Below are 27,876 nucleotides of genomic sequence, written 5' to 3' on the forward strand. Positions count from 1 at the left end.
ATTTACTTAAGGCTCCAAAATTCCAGCCTAAGATTTACAAGCTTAACAAACATTTGAATATTTGAGTGTCTGTAGAATCAGAGATTATATTTTTGTGGCTACATCAGTGAGCTCTGCTTTCTAGGATCTAGAAAGCAAAATATCTGTTCAACTTCATTTTCATCATGTCTTCAGTGAATTTTGGCCATCCTTCTTCTCTCTGGCTCTGTGAAATTTACTGGCTAGCCAGCATTTTAATTTTAGAGTTTTATATTTTACAAGGAGTTTATTTGTCTCTTAAAAGTTGATCTTATACATAGGGTATGAGTTCTCCACTTGGTAGCATATGAGCCAAACACACAGGCATATACTATGGCATTTGTCTCAAGCTGAAAGATGATGTCTGCTCCTACCATTCGAATATGATTTTTTTAATGCCTAATCTGCACAACCAAGCCTGTTTTAATAGCTGAACTAAAACAATAATTTTTGAAGAGTTTTTTTTACAATTATAAAATGAATTTATGAATGATATACATGAAAGGGAAACTACAGACCAATATCTCTCATGAACATAGATGCAAAAATCTTCAGCACGATGTTAGCAAATGGTATCCAACATTTATAAAATGAATGCATGTTCATCCAATACTACTAAAGCATTTTATTTAGCACTACTGTGCACAGGCACTACACTAAGCTCTCTCTCTCCCTACATCATCTCATTTACTCCTCGAGAGAACTCCATGATATAGGAAAATGTTTACAGTTTACAAATGAAGCATCCAGAGCAGAGAAGTTAATTTGTCCAAATTCATAAAGCAAATCAGAAATAAAACAGTTTCTTACTCCTGAGGTCATCCTCTGAACTACCACATTGTATACAAAAGTTCAAACACAGGAAACCTGGAAGAATAAAAACATATGTGTGGCTATGCACCACCCCGAAACAGCACTGTTCACATTTTGATATATTTCATTCTGGATTTGTTTGTTTCAGCTCCTAGCACTATCATTCTTTGTATATGATTTCATATCCTATACCTCCCATTTATTACAATAGAACCATTTTCCAAAAGTTTTCCAATCTCTTTAGATAATTTTTAAAACTAGCATATAAACCTTGTGCTGCCCTCCCATTATTTTCATGGCCCTTTTCAAACTATTTAGATTGGCTTCTTGCTGTGAGGACTTTGCTATTTAAGAAATTTCTACAGTGAGTTTCTTTTTACACAGGGTATTTCTGTATTTTGAGTCATTTTTTTAAAGTTTATTTTTGAGAGGGAGAGTGTGTGTGTGTGTGTGTGTGTGTGTGTGAGAAGGGGAGGGGCAGAGGGAAAGGGGGACAGAAGATCGTAAGTGGGCTCTGTGCTGAAAGCAGCAAGCCCAACAGGGGATTAGAACTCATGAACCGCAAGATCATGACCTGAGTTGGATGCTCAAGCCACCCTGGCGCCCCTCTGTATTTTGAGTCATTTCCGCAGTTTATGCTTTGTCCTAGTCTGCTCTGGCTGTTACAACAAAATACCACAGACTGGGGAGGCTTAAACAACGGAAATTTATTTATCACAGTTTTGGAGACTGGACATCCAAGATGGCAGTTGTGTTCTTGTGAAGGCCTCCTTCCAGACCTGGCCACTTTCTTGCTGTGTCTTTACATGGCAGAAAGAGATCTCATCTTTCTCTTGTTGCTCTTACAAGGGCACTAAACTCATTCATGAGGGCTTCTCCTTCATGACCTAATTACCTCCCAAAGTTTCCACCTCCAGATACCATCACATTGAGGATTAGGGCTTCAACATATGGATTTGGAGGTGACACAGACATTCAATCCAGAGCATGCTTCCAGGCATAGAACTCAAAGATATGAACATGTTTCCAATTCTTGATATAGAATGTATATCTCTTTGGTATCAAACTGGGATGAGAGCTCCTCTGGGCAAGGACTTTGTCTTGTCACTGCTATATCCACATATATCCATAGCACTTGGAATGGGGCCGATATGTGTCACAGGCTCAATGCATAATTGTTGAATGCAGGGAAACGAATCATTGAGAGGCTCTCTTATGTAATGACTGCTCTGTGCAGAAGAAAACAGGTACTGAAGAGATGAGTCAGCAGTTCCCCCTGGGGGTTGTTCCACGCTTCCTGGAAGGTGTTTCAATGTAAGGGCCTCCTTTTTTGATTGTCACATTGTGACACTGGGGCATGAGGCAAAGTATTTTTCAGGCTGCAGCCATGGGTGTTGAATGGTACCACACAACCAAGAATCGTCTGTCCCCAAATGCCAGCTGCACCCATTGAGACTCACAGATGTGAGTTATGGAACATTATGGTGAAATGATCACCCCGAACCCATCACCCTGTGCAAGAAATAAAATTTCACCAATGTGTTGAAGTGACCCGTGTGACCAGCCCCTCCTGTTGAGGCACACACTACATCCTTACAAATGAATCACAAAAATCATCCCTTAGAGCACCCTGGGTGGCTCAGTTGGCTAAGCATCTAACCCTTGATCTCAGTTCAGGTCTTGATCTTAGGGTTGTGAGTTCAAGCCCCGGGTAGGGCTCTGTGCTGAGCATGAAGACTACTTAAAAAAAAATCATTCCTTGAAGACTTATTTTAGTAGGGTGATTTTTCAAAAAAGTATGTGAAATCCACCTGATACTTTCCTGACTGATCTGTAGTGGTCTTCACTCCTCCCAAATTTCAATTGGACATCAAGAGCCCTTCCTTGTGGTTTATTAGTAAATCCAAACATTTGACAGAATGGTCTTATTTTAACAGAATATTTTTATTTCTCAGAGACACCTCTTATGTTCTATTTGAATCACTTAAAGAGAAATCCTTTCTCATCGCTTCTCGGCCTTTTGGCTAAGATAAGTGTAGTATCTGTTCTTATCAGTTTAAAGAGAAGGTCTCTTGTTGCCTTTTTGACCTGATTTTTTGTACTTTCTCGGGGTTTTACTTCCTGGCTCTATGTGTGGCAGACAGGAAGAGGAAGGAAGGAGCCTGCTATAGTGAGCTTTTGCCCTGAGAACAGAACCTTTGATGGCTTGCTTGCTCCAAGCAGAAGGAAGTCACTTTTCTCTGCATTATTTCTTCCCAGCCAACTTCTTCATGGCCATGACCTGACATCCTACAAGGCTCATTCTACACTTTAGCCATCTGCTGCTGCTAGTACTGGCTTCGGTTTGGAAACACCATCAGATCCCTTTGCCAGAAACTATTTTCTTCAATCACCTGTGCTCCTTGTACACAGCTAAATGGCTGTTGGAATACTGGCAACCATGGTTCCCTCTTCTTACCTTAGCCACTACCATGGGGTGGGTCTCTGAAGGTGCCAGTTCCCTCTCAGGTATGGAGAATCTCAAGACCCTCTGGCCTAGGCATGCTTGGACTCCATTTTAGGCTCTGAAAAAAAATTTTTTTAATTCTTTTTTTTTTAAAGTTTATTTATTTATTTATTTATTTATTGAGAGAGCGCATACACAAGCGAGGGAGGAGCGGACAGCAAGAGAGACAGAGAGAGAGACAGACAGAGAGACAGAGAGAGAGAGAGAGAGAGAGAACGCACGCACAAGTGGGAGAGGGGCAGAGAGAGAGGGAGACCACGGATTCAAAGCAGGCTCTGTGCTGACAGCACATGTGGGGCTCAAACTCACAAACCACAAGATCGTGACCTACAGGATCTCAAAATCTATATCTCAGTTATAGATTTCTTGAGTTAATTAATCCAGCTCCCCAAGTTGTCTTGACCCTTCTGATCCCATACCTATTTCTCCTCTGCCTGCCCATTATGATAATGGTCACCATTTATTGAGACCTACTCTGTGCCAACCACTGTGCTAAGCTCCTTATGTATCTGTAACCAGCATGAAGCTGACCAGCCTCCTTTTCCCTTGAAGCTATTCTCAGTACAGTGCCATATTGTCACAGTGTCACAAATGTAATTAGTATATCATCTAAAAAGAATTGAAAATCAATTTAAAATTTTATCCTCTTCAGGAGAAAAACAGTATTGGGGTTTCACTTTCAAGATAGCAAAATTTCTTAAAATTCTCATAATCATTTCTTAATATCCATTTAGGTTGGCTGCTATCCAGAAACATCTTTACTTGTACTTTTGGATTCCTGAATTCTGGCCCAGGCAGCCCCTTTTCTTTCTCCCCTCTATTGTTTATTTCAAGATCTGTTATTTTTCTCCCTTCAGTCATTGCTTCTTTCAGTGTAAGTCAAACCCAACTGGATTTAGACCTCTCCACTTTACCCTTCCCATCACCAAGTTTATGCTACAGAAGTCCAAGAATTGGTTGGTGCACATAAACCCCCTTAGAAGATGAAGGAGAAGACAGTTAACATGCTTATAACTTAATATATGCTCTATTTATTTACATCCTATACTACCTTATTTAGTCCCACCAAAAATCCCATAGTGGAAGAGATATGTTCCCATTTTACAGATGAGGAAATAAAGTTAGGTGACCGGGCCAAGACCACACAGCCATGGCCAGATCCAGTAGACACTAAAGCCTATGGTACTAATCACCACACTCCTGATCTCTTGAACATTTTTGACCATGAGTCTCTGTCCTTTGTAACTCCTATTTGTTAGCCAGAGAGCTGGCTCATATTCAGTCATTCATTCATCCATTCTTCAAATATCTGTGCCAAGAACTGGGCTTGGGGTAGGGGATGATATCATATGTCAGATTTGGCTTCTGACCTTAGAGTTGAAAAGCTAGAAAGGTCAACGTGGACAAATGCCTTAGTCCTAATTAGTAAATGTCTGTATTGGTTTCTTAAGAGTGCTGTAACAAAATACCACAAGTGTGGTAATTTTAAACAACAAAAAGGCATTGTCTCACAGTTTTGGGGGCTAGGAGTCCAAGATCAAGGTGTTGGCAGGACCATGTTCCCTCTGAAACCTGAAGGAGAAAGATTCCTCCTTGCCTTTCTTTGGTTTCTAGTGGTTTGCCTGCCATCTTTTGGCATTCCTTGGCTTATAGACATGTCACCCACAGCCTTTACCTTCGTACGTGACAGCTTCTCCCTGCGTGCATGCCTCCCTCTACATAGAAACTTCCCCTTCTTATAACGACACCAGTCATATTGATTAGGGCCCACACTAATGACCTCATTTAACTTGATTAGTCTGTAAAGACCCTATTTCCAAACAAGGTCACGTTCTAAGGTACTGACGATTAGGATTTCAGCATATCTTTTGTGGGGGAACACAGTTCCACCCATAACAGTATCTTACCAGATGTGTATGGAAAGTTCTTTGGGGACCCAGGGCAGGAAACAGACCCTATTAGTGTAGGTCAGGGAAGACCTCACCGTGCTGACTGGGCCCAGCAGCTCACCAGGAGGAGAGGAGAGAGACAGGAGCAAGGGGTCCTCCTGGCTGGGAGAGCATGGTCTGCTTGGCCAGGGAGCCTGGAGCTGACAGCACATTGAGGTGAGAGAGGGAGATGAGACTTTTATGCTTCAGGCTAAAGACTTTGCATCCTATCCTAGCACGTAGCAAATGAGAACCAATGCGGGTTTCAACAAAAGTCATCTGTTTAAATTTGCCCTCAATCTCAAAGTGGAGCCTTTATAAATAGAATTTAAACAGGATATTTTCAAACCAAACCTTTAATTTATTAAAAGTGTAAATTCAGTCATCTTTAAAAAGAGGAGCATTTGAGGGCACCTGGGTGGCTCATTCAGTTAAGCACCTGACTTGGGCTCAGGTCATGATGTTGCGGTTTTTGGGTTTAAGCCCCACATCGGGCTCTGTGCTGACAGCTCAGAGCCTGGAACCTGCTTGGGATTCTGTGTCTCCCTCTCTTTCTGCCCCTTCCCTGCTCATACTCCATCTGTCTCTCTCTCAAAAATAAATAAATGTTCAAACAAATTTTTTCTTTAAAGAGGAGCATTTTGCCTTCCTAGAACAAGGAGTAAGGAGAGAGATCAAGCCAGGAAAACAATGTGAATGTACCACAGGTGGGAGTCCTGTGAAGCAGACCCTGACCTGCAGGTTTGCACCCAAGAGCTGCGTCAGTGGGTCCTGTCATGAAACTCTCCTGGAGGCAGTGACCAAAGCTGGATCAGGCAGAGGGAGAAGGTTGGGTGTGTTATAGACCTACCACAGAGAGCTCCACAGACAGCTCTTGTGTTGGGATGAAAAGACAAGGCCTTTATTTTTTTTTTAAGTTTATTTATTTATTTTAGAGAAAGAGAGACTGTGGGGGAGGGGCAGAGAGCAAGAGGGAGAGAGAGAAACCCAGGTAGGATCTGCACTATCAGCATAAGCCCAAGGCAGGGCTCAAACTCACAAACTGTGAGATCATGAACTGAGCCAAAATCAAGGGTCGAACACTTAACCAGCTGAGCCATGCAATTACCCCCAAAAGGACAAGGCCTTTAAGCCTGAAGTGACTGGGCCCTGATGCAGATTGCCCCCAGGAAAGGCTGTGACCTTAGGTAAGGCGTGGGCAATTTCAATGAAGGGCCATGAAGTCATCTCAGTTGTTTCTAAAAACTCAGCCACTAACATGAATGTGTTTAATAAGCTCAAACAATGACAACAAGATTAGGTGTTTCGTTTAAAAAAAAGAAAAGGTGAACCTGACAAAATCGTGAGCTTACAGAGATTACTAAAGAAGTGATAAAATGTGACTGAGGTACAAACATAGACCTTTAGATCAAAGGAACAGAAAAAGAGAGAAGAAAACAGCCCAATACACATAATCACTTACTGTTAGATACCCTTGTGAAAATAACTTTACTTTAGGCCATACCTCACAATAGATGCAAAAATCTATTTCATATAGAAAAAGAAAATGTGCCCGAATACCAATAAAGGAGTGAGAAGGTGGCCTGAGTCCTTAATTGCTTGGGTGACATTTTCTTTCGGGAAATAAATTATCCTGGATGTGGACAAGCCTTCAGTCCTATCTCTTCTTTGTTTCTGGCTTACAAGAGGAAATGCCCAAGAATAGAGAGGCAAAGGTGGTTTGAGGTCTTTACACTACTTGATAAAGCAAATAAATCAATGTTAGCCAAACAGGAAGAAAAGCCATAGAAATTCCCCTGTATACATGAAGGTGTGAGCCAGGGGCAGTGTGAGAGTTTGCTTTTCAGTAACACTCCCAAGGGCAGAAGTAAAGGTTTTCCTCTAGCAAAAGAAATAAAATAAAAAACATATCCTGGGGGGGTCCCTGGGTGACTCGGTCAGCTAAGTGTCTGACTCTTGATCTCAGCTCAGCTTTTGATCTCAGGGTCCTGAGTTCAAGCCCTGAATTGGGCTCCATGCTGGATGGGAAGCCTACTAGAAAGAAAAGAAAAGAAAGAAAAGAAAAGAAAAGAAAAGAAAAGAAAAGAAAAGAAAAGAAAAGAAAGAAAAGAAAGAGAGAAAAAGAGAAAGAAAAAGAGGGAGGGAGGAAGGAAGGAAGGAAGGAAGGAAGGATAACAACAAAAACCATCCTGGGCTTATCTAAATAACAAGTGATAAAATTAAGACAGTTTTTTTCTGTCATGTTACTTATGGCAATTTAGTGAATAGATAAACGTCTTAAACTGTTGTTTTTAAAAAGTGATTTATTAATAGAGAAAGAAACATTGACTCACTAGTGGCAATTTATGAATCGTGGGCAGAGGGCTGGTTTTGCTGCTCCCACCATTTGCTTGAGAAGCTGTGAGAACATCAGAGAAGAGGCAGTGAAGTGAGAGGGGCAGGGCTGATACCAAAGCCCCCTTGGTGAGATCAAACTTGACTCTTCACGGAGAGAACCTCCACGTTCCTCTTCTTGTAAACTGATTCCCCTTCCCACAGTGGGCCCCCTCACGATAAGCCTCTGGTTTCCTCCTACCCACTGAACAGATGCTCCTTGAGTGGAGGCTCTGTGTGTGCATTGGAGCTCCCAACAGTGCTTTGCAACATGAGTACGTCAGAGGAAGTTGCAGCTGGTTTGAGAGAAGGAACTTCTGCGACTTCATATGACAAGGGTAGTGAACAGCAGGAAGGAGACTGGCTCTAGGAGCTTGTCAGCCTACTAAAGTATATGTCAGAACTGGGTTAATGTGACCCCAAAGTTAGTGCTCTGTGTCGCCCCTGGTGGGCAGCCTTGTTTCCCCCACAAGGAGCCTGAGGGATTCATTCACTTTGCAGTGCAGTTCTGACACAACACATTTCTGGAGCTCACATACACTTTGCAGGTTGAGGGCACGGTCCCCAGCAAGACACCTCTCCTCAAAACCCAGTCACAGGCTCCAGGGTTCCCAGACCACCCACACTTCTGACCCCCTGGCTGTAAATTTGGGAGTTCCTGCCACCCATCCCCCAGGTTTGTTAATTTGCTAGAATGACTCAGAGAACCGAAGATGATAACAGTTTTATTATAAAAGATGCAAATCAGGACCCACCAAATGAAGAGATGCATGGGATGAAGTAGAAGAGGTCCCCAAACACGAAGTTTCCATATCCTTAGGACACATCACCCTCCAGGCACATCAATGTACATCACAAACCAGGAAACTCACCTGAACTAGAGTTTTTATTGGGGTTTTATTATGTAGGCATCATTGATCAGCTGATTGATTGATTGGTTGACTCGTTGGCTGTGTAACTCTCCAGCTCTCCTCCTCTCCCTGGAGGCCAGGCTGATATCACATGGCTCAAAGTTCCGGAACTTCTAATCACATGGTTGGTCTCATCCTGACACTATCTAGGGGCCCACCATGACTCACCTCATGAGCATATATTCAAGTGTGGTCCAAGAGGCACACCATCAACAACAAAGACACTACCACTTAAGAAACCTCAAGGGTTCAGAGGCTCCCACCCCAGAAACAAGGACAAAGACCAGCCAAATTCTTTATTATACAACATGCTTTCATCAGTAACCAGTGAGGTGATGGTGGTAGTAGGTGGAGATGTCTGTCTCCAGGAACCTCTCTCTCAGGTTTGCCCCTCTGGGAAGAATGCTCCCCAGGTAAGAATCTTCCCAGCACCAGGCAGCCTCCCAAGTAATGCATTTTATACTTAGAAAGCAACAAACTTCTTCCTTATCTGGAGATGAAATCTATATTCCTGTGAAAATCTGTTGGATAGAGTCTCAGTGAATTTCTACTCCAAGGATCTGGAATGAGTCTTACCCTACCACCAATACAACAGAAATTGGTTACTTTTTAGAAAGAAACCTAGGGAAATGTTTCCACAAGCTGTGCCCTGGAGAGTTTCACCACCCACAGAGCAAAGAGGGGGATTCAGTATGGCCCTTCTCAGAGACTGAGTGGAAGAGAAGGGGCGAGGCTTTGTCTTGCCTGAAAGAAATCCTATTCATTCAATGTGGTACCTTTACTTCTCATGTGCCTGGGAATCTCCCTCACCAGAACCTCTCTTTTGATTTTGAAACTACTTTAAACATATAAAAATGTTGAAAGAATGGTACAAAGCACCCCCATAGTACTTTCACTCAGATACTCAGATTCCCCAATAGTTCTGTAGCCCTGTAGCTGGGATGCAAGAGCATCTGGCTCCAGGGAGCCCCAAACAGAGCAGGCTCAGCCACTCACTGCTGACAAAATCCAAAGGCAGAGAGATGGGTGGTGGCAAAACAAGAAAGGAATTGATTTCAGTGAGACCAACACGGGAAGGCAGGGGACTAGCATCTCAAAGACTCTCCACAGTGCTGAAAACACTTCCAGATTTATGTAAGGAGAATGTGGGACAAGTGTCGGTGGGTCCTCACTGGTGGCAGTGAAGGTCAGATGGATCATTGCCTCAGGATCAGTCACATGGGGTCTGGCTAGCTCAGGGAAGGTCTTATTGCTTGAGGGGTAGTTTCCCACTCCCATCCTGGGATGCTTTGCCCACAGGGTCTTTTGCCTGAGTTAAGAGATAAGCTGGGAGGAAAAAGATAAGCTGGGAAGAAGGACTTAATAAGAAAGTTTGAGGTCAATGGGCACCTGAGTGGCTCAGTGGGTTAAGTGCCAACTGTTGATCTCGGCTCAGGTCATGATCTCATGGTTCATGAGTTTGAGCCCCAAGTTGGGCTCTGCTCTGGAGGCTCGGATCCTGCTTAGGATTCTCTCTCTCCCTTTCTCTCTTCCTCCCCTGCTCTCTCTTGTGCTCTCTTTCAAAATAAATCAACTTGGTGGGGGGGGGGGAAGAAAGTTTGAGATCAAAATGGAGGTAGCTAAGTCCTCTTTCAGTTCAGATCTATCATGTGCCATATTTAGTAGCTCAGTCTCTTCATAAACACACACACGTCCACTGTCATTATTCTTTTTCTTGCTTTCTTTTGAAAGCAAGTTGCAGCAATACCACTCACCCAAAATACTCCAGTGTTTATTCCCCCTGCAAGGGCACTCTCCTACAGAGCTAGCCTGCAACCACCCAAAGGAGAAAGCCCAAACTGCTGTAACACTACCTCTGAACCATTTGAATTTCACCAACTGTCCTTCCAGTGTCTATTTTATTCTATCTGGGCCAGGAACACACATTTACATTTAGTTGTCATGTCTCTGTGGTGTCCTCCAGTATAGAAGAAGTTCTTGGTCTGCAAGACCGAAGGCCTTTTCGAGGAGGTGGAGAAAGGGGAATCCTGTAAACTGTGGGCAGGAATGCAAACTGGTGCAGTCACTGTGGAAAACAGTGTGGAGGTTCCTCAAAAAGTTAAATATAGAACTACCCTACGATCCAGAATTTCCACCTCTGGGTATTTATCAGAAGGAAATGAAAACACTAATACAAAAAGATATATTCATCCCCATGTTCATGGCAGCATTATTTACAAGACCCAAGATATGGAAGCAGCCCAAGTGTCGATAGATGGATAAATGGATAAAGAAGGGTGGTATAGATACACAGTGGAATATTACTCAACCATAAAAAAAATGGAATCTTGCCATTCACGACAACGTGAAGAGGACTTGAGAGTATTATGCTAAGTGAAATAAGTCAGAGAGAGACAAATACTATATGGTTTCACTCATATGTAGAATCTAATGAATAAACAAACAGACAAATCAAAACAAAACAAAAAGCCAAGCTTATAGAGAACAGAATGATGGTTGCCAGAGGGGAGGTGTGACAGGAGGAGATGGGCAAAATGGATGAAGGGGGTCAAAAGGTACAAACTTCTAGTTACAAAATAAATAAGTTATGGGATGTAGGTATAGCATGGTGACTGTAGTCAATACTACTGTGCTGTATATTTGAAAGTTGTTAAGAAATGAAATCTTAAAAATTCTCATCACAAGAGGGGCACCTGGGTGGCTCAGTTGGTCAAGCTTCTGAATCTTGATTTCAGCTCAGGTCATGATCTCATGGTTTGTGAGTTCAAGTGCTGACAGCACAGAGCCTGTTTGGGATTTTCTCTCTCTCTCTCTCTCTCTCTCTCTCTCTCTCCCTTCCCTGCTTGCTCTCCCTCTCTTAAAAGTTCTTATTACAAGAAAAAAAATTTGTAATGATGTGTGGTGATGGATGGTAATGAGCCTGTTGTGGTGATCATTTCTCAGTGTGCACAAATACTGAATCATGTTGTATGCCTGAACAATATAATGTTATGTGTTAATTATACCTCAATTAAAAAAAATGGTAACAGGGGCTCCTGGGTGGCTCAGTTGGTTAAGCACCCAACTTTTGATCTTGGCTCAAGTCATGATCTCCTGGTTTGTGGGCTTGAGCCTTGCATCCAGCTGTGCACTGACAACATGGAGCCTGCTTGGGATTCTTTCTCTCCTTCTCTCTCTGCCTCTCCCCCACTGGCACATATGATGTCTCTCTCAAAAATAAATAAACATTTAAGAAAATGGTAATGGTCTTAAAAAAAAAAAAAAAGTACAGACTTTTTATTCTATAGGTCTGTGAGGAGACCCCTCACTGGGTTATATAACTAGACTTGACCACGAACTCTTGGCAGGAATATCTCAGAAAAGATGCTGTGCTCTTCTCAGTACATCAAGGTGGGAGGTATGCTTTGTTTACCTGTTCTCCTACTGATGATGTTAACCTTGATAAACTGATCATTTGTGTCTGCCAGGTTAGTGTGTGTGTGTGTGTGTGTGTGTGTATGACTAGAGTCTGAGGGAAGATACACTGAAACTATGTCAATATCCTATTCATCATCAGATCTCCACCCTCCAGCCTTATCATCCATTGATGAATCATGCCTGAACCAACCAACACTGAGTTTGTTGCCAAATGATGATTTCCTGTTTCCATCCTTTCTTCTACCATATTTGCTAGTTGGCATTCTATTGTAAGGAAGAATATTCCCTTCTCCCCAGTTTATTTATTTATCTATCTGCCTCAGATTATGTTTTATTCAGTGGGATGTAACCCATTCCTGTCATTATATATTTTTATACTTAAGTGTCTGTCCTATGCCAGCCCCTTTAAGCTAATACTGTTTCCTTGTTATATATCCCCAACATTCTCTAAATACTTCCCTTTTTTTCTAGGACAAAAAGATATTCCAGGCTTATTTTGTACTTTCTTTGCCCCAGACCTGTAATCAGGCATTTCTCCAAGGATCCCTGAACCCTTTTAGTGCAGGAGGGTATTTGGAAACTAAGACTCAGTGTTTGGTACGCAAATAACTATCTTGGTGTCATTGACCTCAGGCTCTTTCAATGTGCTCTCAGTTGCACATGCTCACTCCTCATGGGTACATGGCTTGCAAGAGTGCTCTCTCTCTCTCTCTCTCTCTCTCTGTCTCCCTCTCTCCAGCCCTCTAAAACTATGAGTTCTCACCAATACTTCAAATTCCAATGCCTCACCTAAGGGTCCACTCTAGCCTTCTTTCCTTATTTTGAGTACTTTCTCCAACATTAAGAAACCCATTTTCCATTATCTTTAATACATTTACTCCTTTGCTGGATCCCCCTGTAGGTAAATGTTGTCTTCACCACTACAGCATCTCTGCCCCTGGCCCCACCTCCTCCTTTACTCTGTTCCTGGCTTTGCAGCCACTGCCAACCCCTCAGCCTCAGGATTTTGACCTTGGCCATACCATGAGCTGCAAGGGGGCAGGGGAGGGGGGGGAGATAAAAAGGTAGAAGAAGAGGACACCAGGATTTGATTTTGTTTTTCAGGGCTTTCTTTGTGTTTACAAAAGCATCAGAATCTCTGATGGAGCTCTAAAGGGAGCTCTCTGACTCCCAACCTTCTTCCATTTGCAGAAAGTACAGATTTATTCATTAAAATAGTACAGAGGTTTCAAAAATGGTGGAATCCCTGGCCTGGACTGATCTTCCTGCTGATAACAATGGCAAAATCTGGACAAGATAAAAAGGAAATGGTCTTGAAAGCCCTGGAGAGTGACCATAACCAGCAGAAACTAGAGGGAAACCTGCTCTTGAGAGTTGAACTGTAAGGAATGAGATTTGCAAATTTCTGGTTTTTTGCCTGAGGGCACTTTCCAATCTGGGAGGGCTGGGAGGGGCAGAAAGCTGCAGCCTTACTGGTTTGAGGCATCAGAGGATAGAATTTAGGGCTGACTTGAGCAGCCAGAAGATTAAGAAAAATCCTGGGGAAGAGGGAGCCACACAAGGGAGTGAACCCCAAAATAGAAAATTAATTTTAAATGTTTTTAATTTTCAGAAGCATCAATATACGTAAACCATTTAGGAATAAATTTAACAAAAGACCTGCAAAACTAGACACTGAAAGTACAAAACATTGCTGAGAAAAATTAAAGAAAAATAAAATTAAGTGGAGAGATATACCATGTTTGCAGACTAGAAGATTCAATGTTGATAAGATGTCGTCAATTCTCCCCCAACTAAGCTATAGATTTAACGCAGTCTCAATCATGAGTCAATAGGCATTTTAAATAGAAAAGTAACAAGCTAATTCAAAAAATGTATATGGAAATGCAGGACCTAGAATAACACAGCAATCTTGGAAGGAGATGGTAAAAGGCTTATGCTATTTGACTTCAAAATCTCCTCTAAAGCTACAGTAATGCAGACAGTGTGGTACTGGCAGAGTGTAGACAAAGATCAATAAATCAGAAAGTGAGAGTCCAGAAATAAATCTAAACTTATACCGCCAGTTGATTTTGACAAAGGCAGCAAAACAATTCAACTGGAAAATGAAAGTCAAAAACCAATGCTGAATAACCATAGATCTTTATGAGAAAAAAAAGTACATTTTAACCCCTACCTCACACCATACACAAAAATTAATTCAAGATGGATTACAGACCCTAAAAGGAAAAGTTAAAACTATAAAGCTTATAAAAGAAAACAGGATTGTATCTTCATGATTTGGTGGCAGGCAAAAATTTCTCAGACAGAATGCAGAAAGCACTAACCATAAAAGAAAATTTTGAATAAGAAGACTTTATCAAAAGAAACTGACAAGACAATTAATAATAGACATAGTACAGACCTGGAGAAAGTATTTATAAAACATATACATAGTACTTTTATCTAGAGTGTATAAGGATTGCCTACAACTCAATAATAAAAAGACAACACAGAAAAATGGGAAAAATTGGAACAAATATTTCACAAAGGAAATTACATGAATGGCCAGATAAAAATATGCTCAATATCATTAGTCATCAGGGAGATGCAAATTAAAAACACAATGAGATACTATATATAACCATTAAACTGACTAATATTAAAAAGACTTAGGGGATGCCTGGGTGGCTCCATCGGTTAAGCATCTGACTTTGGTTCAGGTCATGATCTCATGGTTTGTGGGTTGGAGCCCCACATCGGGCTCTGTGCTGACAGCTCAGAGCCTGGAGCCTGCTAAGGATTCTATGTCTCCCTCCCTCTCTGCCCCTCCCCCGCTCATGTTCTGTCTCTCTCTGTCTCAAAAAATAAATAAAATGGGGGCGCCTGGGTGGCGTAGTCGGTTAAGCGTCCGACTTCAGCCAGGTCACGATCTCGCGGTCCGTGAGTTCGAGCCCCGCGTCGGGCTCTGGGCTGATGGCTCAGAGCCTGGAGCCTGTTTCCGATTCTGTGTCTCCCTCTCTCTCTGCCCCTCCCCCGTTCATGCTCTGTCTCTCTCTGTCCCAAAAATAAATAAAAAACGTTGAAAAAAAAATTTTTAAAAAAATAAATAAATAAATAAATAAAATGTAAAAAAAAAAGACTTATAACACCAAATGTTGGTGAGGATGTAGTGTAATGAATATCTCATACATCACAGTGGAAATATAAAGCAGAATAATCTTAGCAGCTTCTTATAAAGTTAAACATATATCTTACCTTTGACAAAGTAATTTTCACTCCTAAGTATTTGTCCACAGGAAATGACAACATATTTACATAAAAAGACCTGTATATTAATGTTCATAGTACTTTTATTCACAATAGCAAAAAAATAAGAAACAGCTCAGGTATCTAGAAACAGGAGAATGATTTATATATACTAAATGTTTCAATTTATATGAAGTTCTAGAACAGGTGAAACTAAGTAAAAATGGGAGGAAAAACTGGTTACCTGGAGTTGGGGTGAGCATGGGCTTGGTGGTTGACTGAGAATGGACATGAGGGCACTTTCTGGGTGTCTTAAAATGTCCTGTATCTTAATTTTTGGCATGTGGATTACATACAAACTGTATGTATAAAATGTATGCATTTTAATGTCTGTAAATCCTGTATCTTAATTATTGGCATGTGGATTACATACAAACTGTATGCATAAAATGTATGCATTTTAATGTCTGTAAATCTTACCTTTAAAGAACTGTAGGGGCACACGGGGGGTGGGGGGGGTGGGGGGGTGCTCAGTCAGTTAAGTGTCGAACTCTTGATTAGGGCTCAGGTCTTGGTCTGACAGTTTGTGAGTTTGAGCCCCACATCAGGCTCTGCAGTGAGAGTGCAAAGCCTGCTTGAGATTCTCTCTATCCCTCTCTCTCTCTTTCCCCCTCCTCTGTTCACTCTCTCTTTCTCTCTCTCAAAAGATAAATAAACTAAAAAAAAAAAAAAACTGTCAAAAGTGGTGGTTGGGTGGTCAATGGCATAATAGATGAAGCAAAAATGGCAGAGTTTTGGTAATTGTCGAAGCTGGGTGATGTGTGTATCAGTGTTTATGATACTGTTTTTTTGACTTCAGTGTACTTCATGTATGTTTGAAATTTCCAATAATTACAAGGGTCCCAGCCCTGGAGAAATCAGACATAGGCCAAATAAGTTTCATTGGGGTCAGGGAAGACTCTATATTTAAAAATACCTGATAGCTGGGACTCCAGATGGGCTCAGTGATGACATGGGGTCTCTGGATAATATCATTGTATGAGTGGAAAGAGCAGTACAAGGGTCAGTAGCAGGAGAAATGGGTGGAAATAATGACAAAATGGTCAACTTCACAGCCTTGAGCTCTCCCTCTTGTCTGAGTCCCTTTCACTATAAGTACCATTGATCACAGCTTTCTTTCCCATCCCTGGATGGTAATTCTGATTCCTGAACTGATTTGTGACAACTGTTAATGGGTACTTTATATGCCTCAGTTTTGCTATTTGTCTCACAGAGCAAGAGTTGACTGCTCTGATGGGGATCTGCTTCCCTAATGGGGAAAGGATTTTTCAGGCTTAAGGTTTTTTAGCTTCACCACTCCATGGACTTGAAGACAGCTGGCAGGAGGCAGAGCTGGACAACACATGTAGGTGTCCAGGCAGACCAATAATTTGGTATTTCTTTAAAACAGTACTATTTAAATATGGGTTTAATATTTTATTAGTGAAAATAAGAAGAGTTTTTAAAATTTGCCTTTGATGGTACTTTCTGCTCCACTGGGAGTTGGCTCAATTTACCCGTTATGTGTGCAACCATACGAGAAACATGAATTAAACTGAAAATAATGGGATTTCCGAACTAGGCAGAACCTTATAGATGGCTTCCAGGAAGCTTCCCAGTGGGCCTCTTTTTTTTTTTTTTTTTAATTTTGAGCGAGAAGAGGGGAATGCATGCAGGGGTGGGGGGTGGGGGCAGAAAGACAGGGAGAGAGAGAATTCCAAGCAGGCTCCATGCTGTCAGCGTGGAGCCTGATGCAGGGCTCCATCTCACCAACTATGAGATCATGACCTGAGCCAAAATCAAGAGTTGGATGCTTAACCAACTGAGACACTCAGGTGCCCCTCAGTGGGCCTCTTCTTGATCCAGCTCTAGCTTGAGGCCAGGAAGCTATGGCATCAGGCTATAGGCAGGCTGACTTCTGATCAACAAGAAAGCAGGAATAAGGAGAGTTCCTAATCTCTTGTCAATACTCTATTACCTATGGCCATTCTTCTTATGTGGAAAGTGTGCCAATTAATCCATTAATGTGAATCCTATCCTGCCTTGCCCAGCCCCAGCACCCCATGAAGCAGCTTGGCCCAGTAGAAATCCACAGAGTCCACTAGCCCAGGGTTTAAAACCCCAGCTTAATTCCATGAGCTGTGTAACCTACATCAGCCAAATGGAGATGTAACACCTACTTCCCTGTGTTGTATGGATTCAATGACATAATGTATGCAAGGTGCCTTGAGTGCCTACTATAGATGCTCAGTAATGCTGGCTAAATTGGGAGCCATTCAGAGAGTGCTTTTACATGGTGGATGCTCAGTAATTATTAATCCATTTGGTTGAAATGTGCTGCAGAAGCACAGAATCTGTGTTCTTTGCCTCATTGCATTTTCTCCTTTGCCTCTCCTCTCTCCTCTCAGTTTCTCTATCTCTGTCTCATTTTACCAAATTATTCATTCATCGGATAGAGCCCACTGTACACCAAAACTTGCACTAAGTGCTAGAGAATCAGAGATAAATGAAACATTGAGATGGAACCCCACCCTGGAGAATCACACTTCTGGGGGATGCATGAGGACTGTGGGAGCCTAGAAGGGGTATATCTGAATTGTGTCTCTCTATTCTCCTCCCCAGGAGGTCATTGCCTCCATTCTGCTGAGCGGACGGATAGGGCCCAACATCCAGCTGGGTGAGTGCTATGGCCTGAGGCTGAAGCACATGAAGTCGGATGAGATCCACTGGCTACACCCGCAGATGACAGTGGGTGAGGTTCAGGAAAAGTACGAGTGTCTGCACATGGAGGCTGAATGGAGGTAGGAGAAGAGCCCTGGGCTCTCAAATGGGGGGAGAGGAGTGTGGAGTGGGGAGGCCCAGGGAAGTAATTCCTGGGAGCACTTCCCAACCTCTGAGAATATTCTAGAAAATCTGAGTGGCATTTTAGGCTTAGTTCTCTTGCAGCATCCAATGCATCTATTGGCCAAGACTTAACATGAGCTCACAGTACACCCCCTCTCCCAGGGCAGATATCAGGAACATCCCCAGACAGGATGCTCTTGGTGCTACGGAGAAGGAGGAACAGTAGGGCAGGGAAAATAGAAAACCAGGTCAAGGGCTGATCTGCAAACCTAAAGAAAACAATTGCCATGAGGGGGACAAGGTGGAGAGTCAGGACTAGTATAGACCACCACTTGCTTGCCACCCCTCTGTCCTCCATGGTCTCCCCACAGTCCTCCACCTGACCACAGAGGAGGGAAAGAAGAAACAACTCCTGAATGGGTGGCCATGAGCCTTATGGGAAGACTCTTAAATGACAAGTTTCCCTAAGTCAACCAGAGAGTCTGAATTTCCTGTTGCAGGTATGACCTCCAAATCCGCTACTTACCAGAGGACTTCATGGAAAGCCTAAAAGAAGACAGGACAACGCTACTTTATTTTTACCAACAGGTAGAAGTATTTTTTTCTTCCTGTCCCCAGGGCCCTATTACTCATCCTTTCCTGGGGAGATAGAGAGACAAAGCCCAGATTTTGGAGGTCCCAATCTAGGAAACTTCTCTTGGGGACATGCCTTTGTCCCTAGGCAGCTGTTCCATCTTGGTTCTCTTATGGCTAATTAAGTGCTGGCTTACCCTGCCCCATATGTATAGCTACTTTTGGACTTTGCTGGTGGCTATTTACTTCTCAGGAGACCTGGTGATGGGCAGGCAGAGCAGGTACAAAGAGAATTGGTGGTCTTAGCACACAGACTCTGACATGCCTGGCTTCTGGCCAGTTTGCCAGCTACTAACCTAGTATCCTCCTGGGGCTTAATGTAACTGCCTGAAGCTATTTCCTTTTCTAGAAGATGGAGATGATAATAATAATATTTACTTTATAGGGTTGTTGTGAGGACCAAATGGTATCACTAGCAGGGTGCTGGTAAACCAGCTCTCTGAAGAAAAAAATCTCTGATTTATTGCACTTGCCAATTTCCATGGTGTAAATATTCCCCTATCATGGCATTTTTCAAGCTACCAATATGATATCATACAGCTTGCAAAACTTCATAAAATTTAATAACTGGCTTTCATGAGCTGTTTGGAGCTGCTCCAACACACCACTGGCTGTAATAAATGTAAAGTGCTTAGCACAGGACTTGACACAGAGTGCTGAGGATGTGTGAGAGGCCATCATTATTTTCTGTCTGGTCTCAGCTCTCACCTGTGTCTCCCTCTTGGTTTTCTGAAGACAAAGCCAGACTTTTATTGTGGAGTGAATGACATCTGTCACTAAGTACCAAAAAGACTTTGAATAAATGATTGACTCATCCCCAAATTCTATTTCTTTACCTCTAAAATGAAGAGTGGAAAGAGGAATCTGAACCCCAGCCTCATAAAGCCATAAGAAAATGTGTCTGAAAGTGCTTCAAAAAACCTGAAGGCCTTGGCCTGTGGAGGCATGATTCTAGAGAATTCTAGAGGAAGAGGCAGAGCAAAGGGAGAGTCTCCCCCTCTGCTCTTCATCCGCTACACATTTGTGCATGGTGGGCTGTGTGAGAGAGATAGCTCAGGGCAGCAAGATTGTGTTCAAAGCACCCACCATCTCTTGGAGCCTAAGGTCAGGGAAACAGGGAAGGAGGGCATGACTCTCAACCTTGGTCTTTCTCCCCACCAGCTACGGAATGACTACATGCAACGCTATGCCAGCAAGGTCAGCGAGGGCATGGCCCTGCAGCTGGGCTGCCTGGAGCTCAGGTATGTGGCCTCAAGGACCCTCCAGGGACTGGAGCTCTTAGCCAGCTTGGACTTGCCTCCAGGGTGGGAAGCAAGAGTGGGCACATGAGAGCCATGGGGACAAGTGGTGGCTGACAGAGGGTAAGGCGCTCACTGTCTGGTCCTTAGAAAAAAGAGCCAGCCCCATTTCTGGTCAGTGTCCCCTGCCTCCTTTGGCTGCTCTTCCCTCCAGGCTGCCTTTTTCTTCCACCTATCTGCCATTCAAGTGATTCAGTAAATGTTTCTTTGAGCACTAGGCAAAGTCCTGGGAGATATTCGAATGTTGGGTTTCCACTGTGTTCTTCACTGTTGTGTCTTCAGCTCCAGTAGGAGCTGGGACACAGAGCCTGCTGTCTGGCATACTCTTCTCATTCTCTGTTCAACCTGGTAAACTCTTTTTTATTCTGGCAGCTTTAGAAAATTTACTGGGCCAGTGTTGCCTGTTCACCTTCTACATTCACAGAAAACCTCAGGACTTGCCTGTGAAAGGTCCATAACAAGCAGGATGGTGGCCATAGGTTCTTCCCACTGAGCCAACTCAAGGGCCTTTCCATCTTGAAGGCCCCTCTTCCTCACGCCCACCCCATCTACCTTACCCTGTATGGATCCTCTGTACTTAGGAATGAATGGCTCACATGCACTAGATTGTGAAATCCTGTCAAATCCTTGAAATCAGCATTGGTGCTGCCTTCGCCTGGCACCGAATGAGAGCACAGTACATATTTGAATGAATGGACAGCCCTGAAAGATCTAAAATCCTCTTCTCTGATGGGCATTTGCCAATTAAATAGGTGCGTACAGCAAGCCAGTTTGTTCAGCTCCCTAGGAGTACATTTTGCAGCTCCCTCAAGCCAACGGGAATTGCTGGAGGCCGTGTTGCCTGTAATCCTCACTTCACAGGCTTGCTCTGAGGTTTTCTGTGAATGTGGGGGTCAATCCCGTAACACTGGCTCAGAAAACCTTCTATTTATTTTACTTATTTATTTTTAATTTATTTTTGAGAGAGAGCGAACACAGATGGGGGAGGGGCAGAGAGTGAGGGGGAAAGAGGATCTGAAGCGGGCTCTGCGCCGACAGCAGCAAGTCAGATGCAGGGCTTGAACTCACAAACCAAATCTTGAGATCATGACCTGAGCAAAGTCGGCACCAGCTGAGCCATCCACTCACCCTTGACTCAGAAAACTTTCTAAAGCTGCCATGATTGGCTGTGTGGAAATTTGGGATCTTAATCACCAGCACCTTCAGGTAGAAGTAGGAGGAAAATGACCTTGCGTCCAGGGAAGAATCCTGGATAGGCTCTTCACGTCCTACAACTGAATATCATTGCTGTTTACCTGTTGTTTGGTTTCCAAAGTACAGGTCTACCTTAATCAGCTGGCATACTCCTCCAGGATCTGCTATCCCACTCTGTCAGATACTCTATAGAGAGAAGTGAGTCAGGAAAGAACATTTGTCCTAGATTCCTGAGTTCTCTCCTTGTATCAACCTCCCAGGTTTCTCCATCTCAGCAATAGGGACATTTGGTGCTAGATAATTTGTTTGGAGGGCCATCATGTGAATGGCAAGATACTTAACAGCGTTCCTGGCCTCTACACACTAGATGCTGGTGGGACCACCTTCCTCCCAACCAGATGTGACAACCAAAGATTTCCAGACATTGCCAAATGTTTCCAGGCTGGAGAGGGAGGTGTAAAATTGCCCCTGGTTGAGAACTACTGAATTAATTCATTAGAGGGTCATATATACACTCGGCCACTAAATGCTAGGCCCTCCAACAATCTGCGTTGGCTGCATTGGGTCATTTGTTTTTAGAGGCCAAAGATAGAACCACCATTTTTCTCTTCTGCCCAACAACTGGGAGGTCCCAGAGCTGGGCATCCCAAAGCACAGGGCTGGAGTCCTTCCTAGGAATGAAATTTGGGGGTTTTCTTTTTCTTCGTGGTTTTGTAAATATCAAATTTTTTCACTCTAATATTCTCCCTTCAATTGGTTACTACATTTGGCAGGGGAAAGGGAGCTTCTAGACCAATGTGTGGCTTTGGGTGACCCAACTCTGATGGCCTTGTTCTCCAACCATCAACCTCTCCATGACTTCTCTCTCTCCAGGCGGTTCTTCAAGGACATGCCCCACAATGCACTTGACAAAAAGTCCAACTTCGAGTTCCTGGAGTAAGTCCTGAAACTGGTCATTGCCTCTCCTCCCTTCCTTCCTCACTGCCCTGCTTCTCCTACTTGCTCCCTACCTTGTTCATCTCCGTACCAAAGCCAGGCAGGACCCATCTTCCTGGTCCTCAGTCCATCATATCTCTTCCTGATTGGTCTGAAGTCCTGGGTTGGGGTGAGGGGGAGTCAAATGCCACTTTTTCTCCTCTTCTTTCAGGAAAGAAGTAGGACTGGACCTGTTTTTCCCAAAGCAGATGCAGGAGAACTTAAAGGTGAAGAAACCACTGGGCAAGGGGCCCAGAGAGAACCCCTTTGTGCTGGTCTCTATGACTAGAGCCCAATGGCATTGGGTGGGGGATATTCAGGAAAACCAGGGTATCTCTAGTGTCTTGGGCCATCTGGACATAGAGCCACTAAAAATATCCAGTGGGCCCTTTCTGTGGCTGGGAATTAGGAAACCTGGCTCCAGTTCCACATCAGAGGCCAATTATCTTTGTGGCCTGGGGATGCTACCTCCCATGCCTCCATCCCAGGGCTCTGGTGAGCCTCGCTGGAGATAGTAGGTGTGTGGTTTAGTGAACAGATGGCTGCTGCTCTCGTGGCAAAGGCCTGAGGACCACCCTACAGTAGCAGACAGGCTTTTGGTGAGATCAGGGAAGGAATCAGAGCTTGGAGGAGCAGGGCCGGCTCACCACTGACCATCTCCACCCCCAGCCCAAGCAGTTCCGGAAGATGATCCAGCAGACCTTCCAGCAGTACGCCTCGCTCAGGGAGGAGGAGTGTGTCATGAAGTTCTTCAACACCCTCGCGGGCTTTGCCAACATCGACCAGGAGACCTATCGCTGTGAACTCATTGTAATGACACATCCTCTTTATTCTCTCCCTGACCCAAATTCCAGGCCTCTCGGGAAAGGGGCCCCCAAGGGGCCCACAAGGCCGACTTGGGGGCAAGAAGAGGCGTGTTGGCTCGAAGTAACACACACAAGCAAAGGTCCTCGAGCAGCTGGGCCTCGCTGACATGCCCTAAAATGCAACTAATGTTAAACTGCTTGCCTGAGGAAGGGAACTGAAATCTTGGCTACAAATCTGGGAAGTGGGCAGAGTAGGCAGGGTATAGGGAGGAGGGGAGTCTGTACTGTAGGGTTATGAGATCGAAGGAGCTGGAGGGCACAGGAGATAGAGTGGCCTGTGTCTAAATTAGTGAACTTTTTGTTTTTCAACTTTCTGAAATATGAGGGAGACAAACCTGAAGCAATAGTCCTCTCTCCTCTTTTATTCCAGCAAGGATGGAACATTACTGTGGACCTGGTCATTGGCCCGAAGGGCATCCGTCAGCTGACAAGTCAAGATGCAAAGGTAGAGAGAGACTGGGGCACGTTGCACCCACCCCTAGGCTGAGCGATCTCCCACTCTCTGCTGCCTCCTACCTTGTCCTGATTACCAGTCGTCCCTGCCCCTTGCTGAGAGCAGAGAGGCCCTTGGTTTGAGTAGCTGTAGAGAGAGTGTTTGGGACATGGAGCAGACAGTTCTTTACTTCCCCATGACTATCTCCTGCACCCTGGGCGGCAGGGTGGTGTGGTGGGGAGGAGAGGAGGGAAGGGCACTATCACTGCTCTTCTGGCTTAGATAAAAAAGTTGATCTTGCAATGGCAAGATGGGACAATCATTCCCTGGGAGGCAGAAGACCTGGGTCCAGTCCCGGCTCTATCACCAATTTGGCATATGACCGTGAGCAACTCCTGGCTCCCTAGACTCCTCTTCTCTTCTGCAAAGTGAGGAGCTTAGACCAGATGATCCCTTCTGCCTTAATAGTCTTTGATTCTCTCTTCACACCATGGAGAGACCTCCTTGCAAGTCTCTCCTCCATGCAGGACCTCCTTGCAGCTCCTCCCCCCCCCCCCATACTGACCAATCTTCAAGGCTTGATCCCAGGAGTGGGATGGTCTGAAGGGACCCCTGCTTTCTTACAGCCCACCTGCCTAGCTGAATTCAAGCAGATCAAGTCCATCAGGTGCCTCCCACTGGAGGAAGGCCAGGCGGTACTACAGTTGGGCATTGAAGGTGCCCCCCAGGTGAGCGTCTCTGGACACCTGGAAGCTCTAAAACAAGGGGATGCAGCTACAGGTTGGGATTTCTTGCCCAGGCCAGCCTGGTTTCTGGGATCTCACTAAGAAAACTGCACCCATTGCTCAGACGTTATACCAGGCTGACAATAAAATTATAAGGGAGATGTATCAGGAAGCAAAGCTGTTTAAAAATGTCAAGAAATAAGTTGGAGGAGTTTTTAGGGTGGATGAAGTGACCGGAAATCAAGTCACAAATCAGAGATCTAACTCTGAACAAGTGAATGATGACTCAGTAACAGTACCTCTGGGAACCTGGGCTTTTTGCGGGTGGAATAATCAGAGAGAACTCAAACTGCAAACAGATTGTCTATCTCTCCTTTCATCTGACTGTCCCCTATCCCACTCCCTCTTCTCCTAGTTTCTGCTCTTACCTATTGAGCACCTACTGGGTACAAGACATTATGCTACGCACTTAGAGACCAAAATAAGTCCTAGCAAAACTGGCCTTCCCAGGGTTTAATGTTGCCAGTGGGGAGGGGTGGCAGGAGCGCCCCCTGGTGGCTGTGGGGAATGAAATCCCTGGCAGAGGTGCTGAGGGACTCCCGGCAGGGGAAGGAAGGGTGGCATTGTCTGCTCCTTCTGAGTGTGCGGTTTCTTCTCCATTCCTGTGGGGCAGACTCTAGCCAAGGGTCTCAGGTCTCATACTTGGCTGGTCTCTTCTCTGCAGTCTTTGTCCATCAAAACCTCCTCTCTGGCAGAGGCCGAGAACATGGCTGACCTGGTGGATGGTTACTGCCGGCTTCAAGGGGAGCACAAAGGCTCTCTCATCATTCATCCCAAGAAAGGTGAGTTTCCATTTAAAGGCAAACTGGCCCAATGGGCAGATGTGGCACAAGCCCCCAGTGGCAGAGCGAGAGAAGCTAAGCCATTGACCAGTATATGAACAAACAGGCTTTGGAACTGTGAGGAGGTGCTCACCCAACCCTCCTGGATACCCCCTGTGGACCGTCCTGGGTCCTTAGCTGCAGGCCCTGGCCAAAAGCAGCTTGGGGAGCTGGCATCAGGAGCAGAGATGTTTGTGGCCCCAGGAAGATCAAAGCTAGTGCTGGAACATGACTTGTCCCTCCTGTGAAGATGTGTCTATTTTGGGATCGGAAGCAGGGGTCCGAGCTGGAACACGTGGGTGGTGGCAGAAGGAAGGCTGAGAATTTCTTCTACTAAGAGCGTTCTAATTCAGGCCAAAGGCCTACTTAGCTTCCGCTCTGACTCTCAGAAGATACAGAATGGCGGGAAGGGGTCTCCCTTGTGTTGGCTCATAGGAGCAGTGAGGTCAGCCATCCATCTAGGACCCTGTGTCCCTGGCTCCAGCGCCACCTCTTTCTGCCCTTTCCTCAGATGGTGAGAAGCGGAACAGCCTGCCCCAGATCCCCGTACTGTGAGTATAACAGAAAGGCAGCGAACAAGCCTTGCACTCAGCCTGTGTCTTCCTGGGAGAAGGCAGAACAAATAGGGAGCCCCCACCCATGGTTTCTGGTTTCCAGGACCCAGGGGAGAACACTGGAACCCCAGCACACCACAAGTGGCGATTTCTCGCCAGTAAACTTCACCCTGTAAGTTCTTGCTGGGGTAGTCCGGTGTCCTAATGCTACCGGCATCATCTTAGGGAGAATTGCTGCTGTCCTCCGGCAGCCTGGGCCATGCTCCCAGCCTGGTGTCATCAGGACAGCCTGCTCCTGCAGGCAGGCAGGGGGCACAGTGGGGCTGGCCTCTATGAGGGGTGGGCAGGAGAGGGTGGGCTTCCCGGGGGCTCGTTGCCAGGCTCTGAGTTCACCAGGCTCCTGCCCTCTCATCACCTCCTACAGAAACCTGGAGGCACAGCAGCCCCATCTCTCAGAGAGCTGCAGCATAGGTAAGCCGCCCGTCTGCCATTGTCCTCCTGTGCCGGAGCCTCCCTTCCACCTGCTCTTGTGACATGGTCAAAGATTCCCTCCAAGCTCCAGGAAAGCAGACTTCCCCTATGACTTCTCAATGATGGCTTCAAATGTCATGAATCCCAATAGCTAACATGTATTCAACAGTTAGTACGTGTGGCACCGTGTTTGTCTTGGCTTGGGCTGTCATACTAAACACCACAGCCTGGGGGCCTTCCCAGCAGACATGTGTTTCTCACAGTTCTGGAGACTGGAAGTCTAAGATCAAGGTGATAGCAGGGCTAGGTCCTGGTGAGAACTGTCTTCCCGGCATGTGGACGGCCACCTTCTCCGTGTCCCCATATGGTGGATAAATGGAGAGCTCTAGTCTCTCTTCTTCTTATCGGAGAAGTAATCTCACCATGGGGGTGCCATACTCCTGACCTCATCTCAACCTAGTCACCCCCATAAGCCCCACCTCCAAATACCTTCACACTGGTGGTCAGGACTTCAACATAGGAATGGGTGGGGGGGATACAAACATCCAGTCCCTAACCTTGTTAAATATATAATAAGTATTATTTTATTGATCTTTATGGCATTCCCCAGAAACATTCATTTCACAGAAAGAAAAACTGAGATTAAGGGAGACTAACTAACTTGCTTTAAATGATGCAATCTGGCAGCAGTGAACAGGGATTCAAGTCAAGGTGCCCTAGGTTCTGTGGCCATGCCAAAACCTGGGACAGAAGCCCCAGTTCTTGCCTGGCTCCCCTCCCCTCCCAGGGATGTCAGCCTTGGTTTTGCTGGCCTGCATGTGGGAGCCACGTGCCTGATTCCTGGCGGTGCCTGCTGAGGGTATCTTACCTGTAGGATGTTCTCTTTCTGTCATTCCAGAATCAGACATCTATGCAGAGATTCCCGATGAGACCCTGCGAAGGCCCGGAGGTAGATCTCTGACCCTACCACAATGGCCACAGCCAGGGTCCTATGAAGTGACATTGTGGGGACACCACAGGGGACTTTCTTTCCTTCCTGCATCTTCTCCCATGTGTGCTTCAGACAGAGACAAACCTGAGTGAAACACTTTGGATTTGAAAGCTGAGATTATTGTTTTATTCCCACACTATTGACCTTTTGCGTGCCTGTGATGTGTGTGGGGATCCTAAGAGTGTGGACATGGGACCTGGCCTGCAGAGGGAACAGGGTGATGATGGCTTTTCCCCAGGTCAGAGATGATGGAGCCTTCTAAAACTCCTTACCCAGGCCAACCACTGGATCTTAGCTGAGATGTTGTTGAGGGGTCTGGCAATGCCTGGGTGGAAACGGAGCAGAGCCTGGCCTTGGGGCCTGCAAATATTCAGATTCCCAGGGGCACCAGCGGTTTCTGTGCCCTGAGACCATCTGTTCTTTCCATCTGCCCAGGCCCACAGTATGGCGTCACACGGGATGATGTAGTCCTGAATCGGATTCTTGGTGAAGGCTTTTTTGGGGAGGTCTACGAAGGTGTCTACACAAATCATGTAAGTTCCAGACTCTTCACTGACATTCCCTTCCCACTTTTCCATAGGACAAAGGGGAGGTCACGTATTGTGAGGTTGGATCGGCCACCATGATGTGTGGCTCTGCATTCACTTGGCATTTGCAGTATTCCTGAAATCCCCAAGGAGTGCTAGATGCAGAGTCATTTCCCAGAAGGATAGCAATCCCAGAGAGCAAAATGGAGGCAGGACCTGGTGAAGGGTTGGGCGAACCTTGGCAAGCAAGA

At 45.0% G+C, this 27,876-nt stretch overlaps 1 protein-coding gene and 1 pseudogene across 6 annotated transcripts in view; both read left to right on the forward strand.

Moving 5' to 3' along the window:
* Positions 1-27,876, forward strand: part of PTK2B (protein tyrosine kinase 2 beta) — a 125,560-nt gene that overhangs the window by 75,806 nt on the left and 21,878 nt on the right. For 3 of the 6 annotated variants that reach the window (XM_042934917.1, XM_042934920.1, XM_042934918.1), the window contains exons 3-16: positions 17,856-18,034; positions 18,578-18,665; positions 19,872-19,951; positions 22,076-22,138; positions 22,350-22,404; positions 22,847-22,987; positions 23,414-23,488; positions 24,103-24,204; positions 24,926-25,043; positions 25,594-25,633; positions 25,740-25,808; positions 26,061-26,107; positions 27,006-27,056; positions 27,534-27,631. In XM_042934917.1, coding sequence (XP_042790851.1) covers positions 17,856-18,034; positions 18,578-18,665; positions 19,872-19,951; positions 22,076-22,138; positions 22,350-22,404; positions 22,847-22,987; positions 23,414-23,488; positions 24,103-24,204; positions 24,926-25,043; positions 25,594-25,633; positions 25,740-25,808; positions 26,061-26,107; positions 27,006-27,056; positions 27,534-27,631 — 1,206 coding nt within the window. Of the gene's footprint in view, positions 1-13,157; positions 13,348-17,855; positions 18,035-18,577; positions 18,666-19,871; positions 19,952-22,075; positions 22,139-22,349; positions 22,405-22,846; positions 22,988-23,413; positions 23,489-24,102; positions 24,205-24,925; positions 25,044-25,593; positions 25,634-25,739; positions 25,809-26,060; positions 26,108-27,005; positions 27,057-27,533; positions 27,632-27,876 lie in introns of all 6 variants that reach the window. The other 3 variants (XM_042934919.1, XM_042934921.1, XM_042934922.1) reach the window with 2 other exon arrangements.
* Positions 2,836-2,954, forward strand: LOC122218868 (annotated as a pseudogene).

The sequence above is a fragment of the Panthera leo genome, chromosome B1 (genome assembly GCF_018350215.1).
Source record: "Panthera leo isolate Ple1 chromosome B1, P.leo_Ple1_pat1.1, whole genome shotgun sequence".
In the NCBI taxonomy this organism is placed as follows: Eukaryota; Metazoa; Chordata; class Mammalia; order Carnivora; family Felidae; genus Panthera; species Panthera leo.